Source organism: Dermacentor andersoni, chromosome 6 (assembly GCF_023375885.2).
Source record: "Dermacentor andersoni chromosome 6, qqDerAnde1_hic_scaffold, whole genome shotgun sequence".
Lineage (NCBI taxonomy): Eukaryota > Metazoa > Arthropoda > Arachnida > Ixodida > Ixodidae > Dermacentor > Dermacentor andersoni.
The window spans coordinates 100,604,503-100,613,068 of NC_092819.1; the positions used below are offsets into that span (position 1 = coordinate 100,604,503).

An 8,566-nucleotide genomic window follows, 5' to 3' on the forward strand; every position below is an offset into this window, starting at 1 on the left:
CGAAAGTTCCCGCGCTGGAATGTGTGTGTGTGTGTGTGTGTGTGTGTGAAAGGGGGGGGGGGGGGGTAGTTGCGAGAGTTGGAGCGATTTCGCTTGTGTGTTGCCCCCGCTGGCATATTGCGGTCGCAGTTTCGCAACACTTTGACCTTAAAAGAAAGACGCGGAAGGCTCGCGCGCAGTTTCTCGCTCGTAAGCAAACTTTCGTAGCGACTGGAAGTAGTGAGAGACCCAGGCATCCGTATACGGGTCTCTTGTTACTCCAATGCATGAATACCCGCCATTGTAGCGTGGTGGTTATGGCGTTGCGCTGCTGGGCTCAAGGTCGCGGGTACGATGTCGACCGTATTTCGATGGGCGCAAAATGCAAAAAGACGCTCGAGTACTTGAATCTAGGTGCATGTTAAGCAACCAAGGGGTAGTCAAAATTAAGCTGGTCCTCAAATACAGCGTTGCTTGTAATCAGATTGTGGTTCCGGCGCGTAAAGCCCCGAAATTCAATTTCCAGTCATAAAGATGCAGGAGTAACATCCTGCAGAAGCTTCGTGCTCCCCTTCCCGACTGGTAGTACCGAACGACGCTGCTTTTCAATGACCAATAAAATGAAAGAACCTTGATATCTGCGACCTTCATTGGCACCCTTCCGAGAGCTCACACAAAGGAGCCAGTCAGGCGCGCGCATTTCAATTGCTTTTCGTTTCAATGATCATCGAAAGAGAGTCCTAAGCTGCGGTATTACGCTTCTACGCGGATACAATGTTGATCCAACGTTGTTTAAAGCATGGCAAAAGCTGTTGAACTTGCCCAACATTGGGTCTACATCGGGTGTACATTGGTCCTTCTTTCCGTACTCATACTTTCGTGCCTGTTGGTTTCCTTAGCTCCATGCTGCACTGTGGCGGATTCCAGCTTTCAATTTACTGAATCTTCCTTCACCGACTTACCGCAGGAAGGGCTTCATCAGTCGATGTTCTCGCACTTCGAGTAGCCGATTAATCTGCCCTCGCAATTCCAAGCGTGCAGGCTGCTCAACTGCTTAGCGTTGTTAACATACCCTAGAACTCGTTCCTGAGTGGCTTCCTCTTCTAGTCGCTTGTTGTTTGCCACAGTTTTGACTTCTCTCTGGAGCACAGTGTGCATGTATTTGTGTAAAACTGTAATTTGACTGGCACTCGCTCTAAGTTTGTAGGGTATTTCCGTTCAATAAAGAAAGAGATAGAGAGAGAGAGAATTGCCCCGTCATCTATAACGCCTCAAAAAGGTACCCGCCTTGCGTTGGTACCGGGTCCCGCATCACGACGATCTTTGTTTTTTCAGCTGTGAAGCATTCTTTCTCAAAAAAAAGAAAAGACGCGCATTTTTCTCGCACACCTTTATGGTTTATTCTGGTTGACGTCCATCTTACCTTTGCCAAACACCAAGGCATTCTCGTTTCTGTAGATCACTGCTGCTACTTATGAACTCCATTAACACTAGCCATTCTTTATTGCTGACTGCAAGGTATTATCGAAGCGTTACTATATGGTATGACGTTATTGTTACTGTCCATTGGCACGTGTCCACCGCGGCTGCGCAATACAAATGTTCGCACCCTTAACGGTGCTGGTTTTTCCCACGACTAACGCACTTAGCCATAAGGTTGTGAAAATGTTCTGTTGAACACGACGGCGAGCTTAAACTGTACTTGCAATGAGAGAAGTCGTAGTTAAAAAACTGTCTTGTGCTTATGACGCACCCATTGCGCGCCGAAATATCTGTCGCAAGAGTTTGACAGTGATGGCTATCGCCATTTACTTCATTAAGTTTCTGTGTCACCTACCTCAGTTTGCGTCATGTTTTCTTGCACGCAAAAGGTCGCCGAACAAGAACCTTCATTTTTCCACATGAGAGATTCGAGCTGAACCCCTTAACGGTGACCATGTTACCCTCAAGACCGTGTTAACCACTGTTAACCATTGGACAAACCAGTCTCCTTGAGGGCGGCGAAAAACATTTGACTGTGTGGGCGACATCGAAAAGCTTGTGCACGTATTCCCCCAGTGTAGGGTAGCCAACCGGACGTTATTCTGGTTAACCTCCCTGCCTTCTACTTATCTCTTTCCCTCCTTGTGCACGTACATGTGGTAAATGAAGTAGTGATAACGCTAGATAGTAACAGTATATGCTAAAACGTTAAATTGAGGTTCATATAGTAGCGTAGCCTCTCAATAAGACTATTTTTTCTTCGTTCCTTCGCTTTCGAATTGTTTTCTTTTTTTTTCTTTCACTTCTGGTTACTCGCTGCGAAGCTGCCAGAAATTTGATAGAAATAGCTCGCTGCCTTGCGTTCTCTGCAGCAAGACTCAAGCCTAAAGGCGAGGCCTCGAACATGCACTCCGCATAACGCCCGCTGTCCTGTCTATTAAAAGTTTTCTGTTTGCATGACTCTTGGCTTTACGGATACAAGGCCGGAGTACGTGAATTCTAGCATTTGCATGCACCTGTAAAAAGATTAAAGTTACGTTCTATTACGCACCAACGTTTATGGTCTTTTACGATTCTTGGTACTATTATAGGTATACCTAAGATATTCACGTGAATAGGAAATTTGTCGCATTCAGTTTTTTTGCTTGTTTAAACAGCTATATACACCATTTTCTACAGATTGCTAAAACCTGTTATACAATTAGGTCATTCGAAAATAAGCATTTCATACCTGTTCTTTGGAAAGTAACTTCGTAGTTGAATAAACGTTTGTGCTGGTGCCTATATGACCACCGCCTAACCAAGGCAGACACTCTTCGACCTATAAGCTAACCAGAGCGCTAGCATGTTGCCAGGGCAAGCGCAGGTTACATCTCTAATTTGAAGTGCGCAGAGCTGTAACAGGCGATACAGTTCTACCGAAATCCGCGCAACTCGTACAAGTTCCCATTCATAGAATGAGTTATCTGCCGCCATTGTGCCGCAGCCAATTTGATGAGAGGCACTTCTTTTAACCAGCCCGCCACCACTACGCGATTTCCTGCGGGACTCAGTCGACTGAATACCGGATACAAGGAGTCGACAATAGATATGATGCTCCATTTTACAATTCCCCAAGTCCGTGTAACCCGAGTTTTCTTTGTGCATCCCAGTATAGAGAGCGTACCCACACAGAGGCACGTAAATATAGAAGGGCGTGAGGAATAGCCGTCGACGGTATAGAATTTCATTAGGATCGCACTGCAGAGGGAGCACAATGCTTCGGCGCCTCGCAGAGGCATCGAGTTTTATCCTGTCGACGGGAAGAAACAGGTAAGCAAAACTGGGTGCCTTTATTGCACATCGCTCACGCGAACTGATGTTCCCGTTTCTTCAGTTTAAACAGCTACCCGTCGAAACAGACGGCCTGGCAAATGCGCCGGGACGCGGTTTCGTGCTTTAGGTGCACATATGTTGCGCGAGCTCTAGAAATGAGGCATTTTCGCCGGCCTTGCGCTGTTACCGTAGCTGTTAGCGGTGTCGAATTTCCTTTGAAGGTGCGCATTGCTTGTTACGAATGTATCTCATTGCTCGATTGAAACGCTGGCATCACGTATCAGGACGTCGTTCGGACGCCGAGGAAAGTTCGATGAAGCGAAATGGCATGCCTCGAGGAGCTTCGTCTTGGAGAAGTGGAACAGAACAAGACAAATAAGAGTAGACGACAGTACCTGTCTTGTCGTCACATGTGCTGTGTGTATTCTTATTTGTCCGTTTGATTTGGTGCCATTCTTTTCCTAGGTTAAGTCTTACCGAAACTAGGCCAGCCGCAAGTCCTAGTCAAAGAGCTGTTAAGTGTTTCGTTCGTACGACCCATGCGTTTTCGTGTTAATTTATAAGGCGCTGTTATTTGTACTAGGTCCCTAGCGTGGAACCCGAAGCGTATGTGTTGCCTGTTGGTTGACATCAGACAATGCAGTTCAGAAATGCAAGCGAAAAAATCTTGCTCTGGTACGCAGCTAGCGTCAGGCGACGTCAAGTCATACGACTCGATAAGAGTCAGCAACGCGAGATCTTTCTCGCGAAGCGGCTGGCGAAGATAAGAGGTGTCCGTTTCTGGCGTTTCGCGGCAGTCGTTCCGAGCTTCTCGACGACTCAAACGCACGTGCTGTTCCACAGGTCGTAGAAACATTTGTTGTAATGAACTGAAAGACTTCAATGACGTTTCAGTGGAAATGTCTCCAAATTAGAATGAAATGGTCTCTCTTTATCTTTTTTCTTTCGTTACTTGTTGTAGTTATATCGCACTGCATACGCGGGCTACGAGAAGCCCAAACTTCAAGCGTTCTGCTGACTCTCTGAACACCCAAGAAAGTGTTGCCAGGATGCAGTTTCGCTTTCAGCTCACCAATCCAACTTTAACGCGTGTCAATGCGCGCATCTTTTTTGCGGCACGCAAAACTTTTCTTTGGTTCAGTTGGTTGGTACGCTTATCTAGCTCCCGCATTCCAAACATCTATGTATTCGGTGTTGTATAGTGTTGCTGCTGCGGTTTTAGAATTTCACGCGTCCGCTGTTAGGTGCCTGTACAGTACTCGTATCGGAACAGCGACCATGTTCACATAGCGATATTAAGATGATTGCGATGTACAGCATCTCATCTCTATGCAAACATAACGCGAGCACAGAACGCGGCGAAAGAACTGACGGGTCTATATTAACGACGCGGGCTCCGCGAGAGTAGCAGCACCCCACTTACCGAGTCCTGGAGGCACTTCGGGGCAAAGAGGCCGCGTAACCACTTCGGCAGACGACTTCCTCGCCTTGTCCGCCGCAAACTTTCGCGTCCGTCGCACGCTGTCAGTGTCTTCGTCGTCCTCGCGGGCGGCCGGAACGGCCGACACACCACCGCCGCCCGCCCGCCGGTACACATCATCTTTCACCAACTCCCAGGAGACCTCATTGTCGTCGCCCTCAGCAGCACTCCCCAGCGTATCCTCGCGTGCCGACGTCGGCAACGTCAGCGTTGGACGCGGCGTCCCAGCCGAAGCACCGGCGAAGATGTCGCGTATCCTGGCCGCGTTCGCCAGTCCGGTCAAGATCTTGATGTTGTTGTCCACCGTCGGCGCATTGCGGTCCAGCAGTGCCTCGACCTGGAGCGCATTAGGTCGCGCCCTGACCGCCGCCTGCGCCCGGTTGTGGCTAGCGTTGGGCTTGCGGTGCGAGTATTCCCCGCCCCGGGTCCTGTGGACGGCCGACCACGCCTGAAAGTGGGCCGTGGGAGACCCAGACGGGCCGCCGTCTGGAGAGGCGGCCGCAGGCCGCAGCTGTCCCGAGGAGGAGACAACCGCGGCCTGTGGCCTGGCCGGCGACGGCCTGGAGGTGCTGGCCAGTCGCCGCTGGAGGTAGATGGCCCGCCGGTGGGAGTGGATGACGGCGATCTGGACCAGGGTCACGAGTATGAGCGACAGGACGAATATGAGCAGCAGCGCGGATGGCAGCAGTCGCACGGCGCGCTTGACGGTGCAGCACAACACCGGATGGACCACGTGGTGGTGGTGCGGCGCCGCGGTCGCGCGCACCATGATGACCATGGTGGGCCGCCGCACCGCGGTGAGTTTGAACGGCGGCGGCGAACTTTGGGAGCCGCGGCTCCGCCGCTGCTCCTGCCGGCGGCGGCAGAGCTAGGAGGCAGCATGCGGGACGGGCCGCATCCCGGTCGCCTTCTGACGGAGGAGAGGATCTCTCTGTGTCCCCCCTGGCCCACGTTGGCGCGCGTTGAGTCGGGAGATACGTGTGGGGGGCGGCCCCTTTCTCGACCCGCTCGCGCACGCCGATGTTGCGATCGATGGGCGGGAAGGGGAGTTGGAAAAGCTTCGGTGGCTTCGCCGCCGTTGCCGTGGAGATCAGCATCCCTTCGTCGCGCGCCGGATGTTCTTCGTTTGCGCTTCGGACAGTTGGCGCCCTCTCTTGGTTCGGCACGCCGGCTTCTCTTCAACGGGGCTTTTCTCTGAAGCTATAGGACGGCTGATGCCCTCTCTCCGGCGGGGGAGCAACTACAGTTTGCCCTCCGTGGTACTGCGCGTATTATCCGACTCTACGACCCGGATAATACGCCCAGAAAAGAAATTAAAAGAAACTTCGGAGTAGCTATAGTAATTACGAATGTATTTATACAGATTTCCCACTCTTACAGTTTCAAAGCAGTCCGCACTAAATGCACAAGCTTCAAAGGGAAACCTGCCTTAAGAGCTAAAGGAACGTCAGCCTTAACACTATGGCTTAGAAAGTGAACAGCAAGAATAAGAAAGAAATGGGGGTAAAGAAGTCTTGAACAGGACATATATGATAACAAAAAAATAATATTTTGCTGGTCCTAGAAGTAAAAGGACCAGTAACAACCGAAGGGAACTTTTCTCGCGCCAGCAGATGAGGAGATGGAGTGAACCTAATGCAAAATGATCAGCTATAGGTAAGGTGGTGCTAGCAAAATGGGGCAGTCGTTGGTGATACTGTAAGTGAGGCATATGTACTCTTTGATAGATTTAATTAGAACATTTATGGTTACGATGAAATAACAGGGGGTGGAAGTGCTAGCTCTATAAGCGAATCTTTGTGCACTGTTACAGCGGCACGGCAGAATGTGCAGCGGGCCTGAGAGCTCCCCAACTCCCGTGATTTCGATGACACGATGTTTCATGATGTCGCGTGTCACGGTAAGCCTCCACAAGGAGCCAACTGTTCACGTCACGAAGGTGCAGCACGTACGCAGTTCACGCCTCACTGTAGCTAATAACGGTGTATGGTTAACTGCGATACGGCGGCCTGATGTCATCATCATCATCATCATCATCAGCCTGGTTACGCCCACTGCAGGGCAAAGGCCTCTCCCATACTTCTCCAACAACCCCGGTCATGTACTAATTGTGGCCATGTTGTCCCTGCAAACTTCTTAATCTCATCCGCCCACCTAACTTTCTGCCGCCCTCTGCTACGCTTTCCTTCCCTTGGAATCCATTCCGTAACTCTTAATGACCATCGGTTATCTTCCCGCCTCATTACGTGTCCTGCCCATGCCCATTTCTTTTTCTTGATTTCAACTAAGATATCATTAACTCGCGTTTGTTCCCTCACCCAATCTGCTCTTTTTTTATCCCTTAACGTTACACCTATCATTCTTCTTTCCATAGCTCGTTGCGTCGTCCTCAATTTAAGTAGAACCCTTTTCGTAAGCCTCCAGGTTTCTGCCCCGTACGTGAGTACTGGTAAGACACAGCTGTTATAAACTTTCCTCTTGAGGGATAATGGCAACCTGCTGTTCATGATCTGAGAATGCCTGCCAAACGCACCCCAGCCCATTCTTATTCTTCTGATTATTTCAGTCTCATGATCCGGATCCGCAGTCACTACCTGTCCTAAGTAGATGTATTCCCTTACCACTTCCAGTGCCTCACTACCTATTGTAAACTGCTGTTCCCTTCCGAGACTGTTAAACATTACTTTAGTTTTCTGCAGATTAATTTTTAGACCCACCCTTCGGCTTTGCTTCTCCAGGTCAGTGAGCATGCATTGCAGTTGGTCCCCTGAGTTACTAAGCAAGGCAATATCATCAGCGAATCGCAAGTTACTAAGGCCTGATGTCGTGAAACCATAAAAGAGGAATGATGCTGTGTTGCCATGCAAGCTGACGCTATAGTGGTGTTTCTTCTCCTGCCTCACTCAATATGTTACTAAGACTTCACTTTCAAACGAAACGGGCCTTCTCTCGATACCGAGCGCCGTAAATCTTCCGGCCCAGCGATCGAACTTTTGTTCAGACAAGTCATTTACTAGTTCGTGGGCAAACGCCTCTAGCATGTACATACTAAATTGAATTGTCAACAACCTTTAAATGCAAGTATTTAGTCCCGTTTAAGCAAGGGTGTTTGAATAGCGACGTTTCCAATCTAATTGAATAAGAACGTTCGAGAAGAACGGCCTCCGAATATCACAACCAATATTGAATATTCCCAATTTCCAAACAGAAATTGGAAAAGAACAGTTCTGTTGAGATTGTCTTACAACAGACGGCCTGTCTGCCTTATTTTATACAGGTAATACGATTATCAAAAGAATGCCAAGTCAACTGAAAATCTTGTAAATGAGAAAGAAAGGGTAGTACGATCGTACCGGGTGAACGATGTCAATGACATTAATGAAAAACAGAGCAGCACCTCCGAATCGCATGCACTAGAGTATAGTGCTCGTTGACGAATGTAATGGCAATACTACAGCACAGCGCATTCTTTTTCAAGGAATCTCAAGATGATGTGATTCGTCGAATAATTAATTGCTTTGTCTGAATAGAGACCGCGAATGCGTAGGCTGCCTAAGGTGAGACATTCTTACCCAAAGGCTGCTAACTATTGGACATACTAGCTTCTTCCCCTTATTCGTTAACGAACTGAATCCTCTGCGCGAGCACCTGGCTCTGCTGCACCAGAATCATTCAGAGGAGTCTCCACTTGCACCGGTCCTGCCCCTGTGCACGGCAAGAGCTGCTGTTGGCCCTTTGTACTATTCGAGTGAAACGAAAATTTGGCAACTTCGAATATGGAATTCAGTTCAGTTCATTTCAGTTCTGTTT

General features: G+C 49.1%; 1 protein-coding gene across 1 annotated transcript in view; it reads right to left on the reverse strand.

The window, feature by feature from the left end:
- Window positions 1–5,684, reverse strand: part of LOC126522636 (uncharacterized) — a 152,719-nt gene extending 147,035 nt beyond the window's left edge. The window contains exon 1 of the mRNA XM_050171397.3: window positions 4,700–5,684. Coding sequence (XP_050027354.2) covers window positions 4,700–5,534 — 835 coding nt within the window. The 5' untranslated portion in view covers window positions 5,535–5,684. The remainder of the gene's footprint in view (window positions 1–4,699) is intronic.
- Between the last annotated feature and the right edge of the window lie 2,882 nt (window positions 5,685–8,566).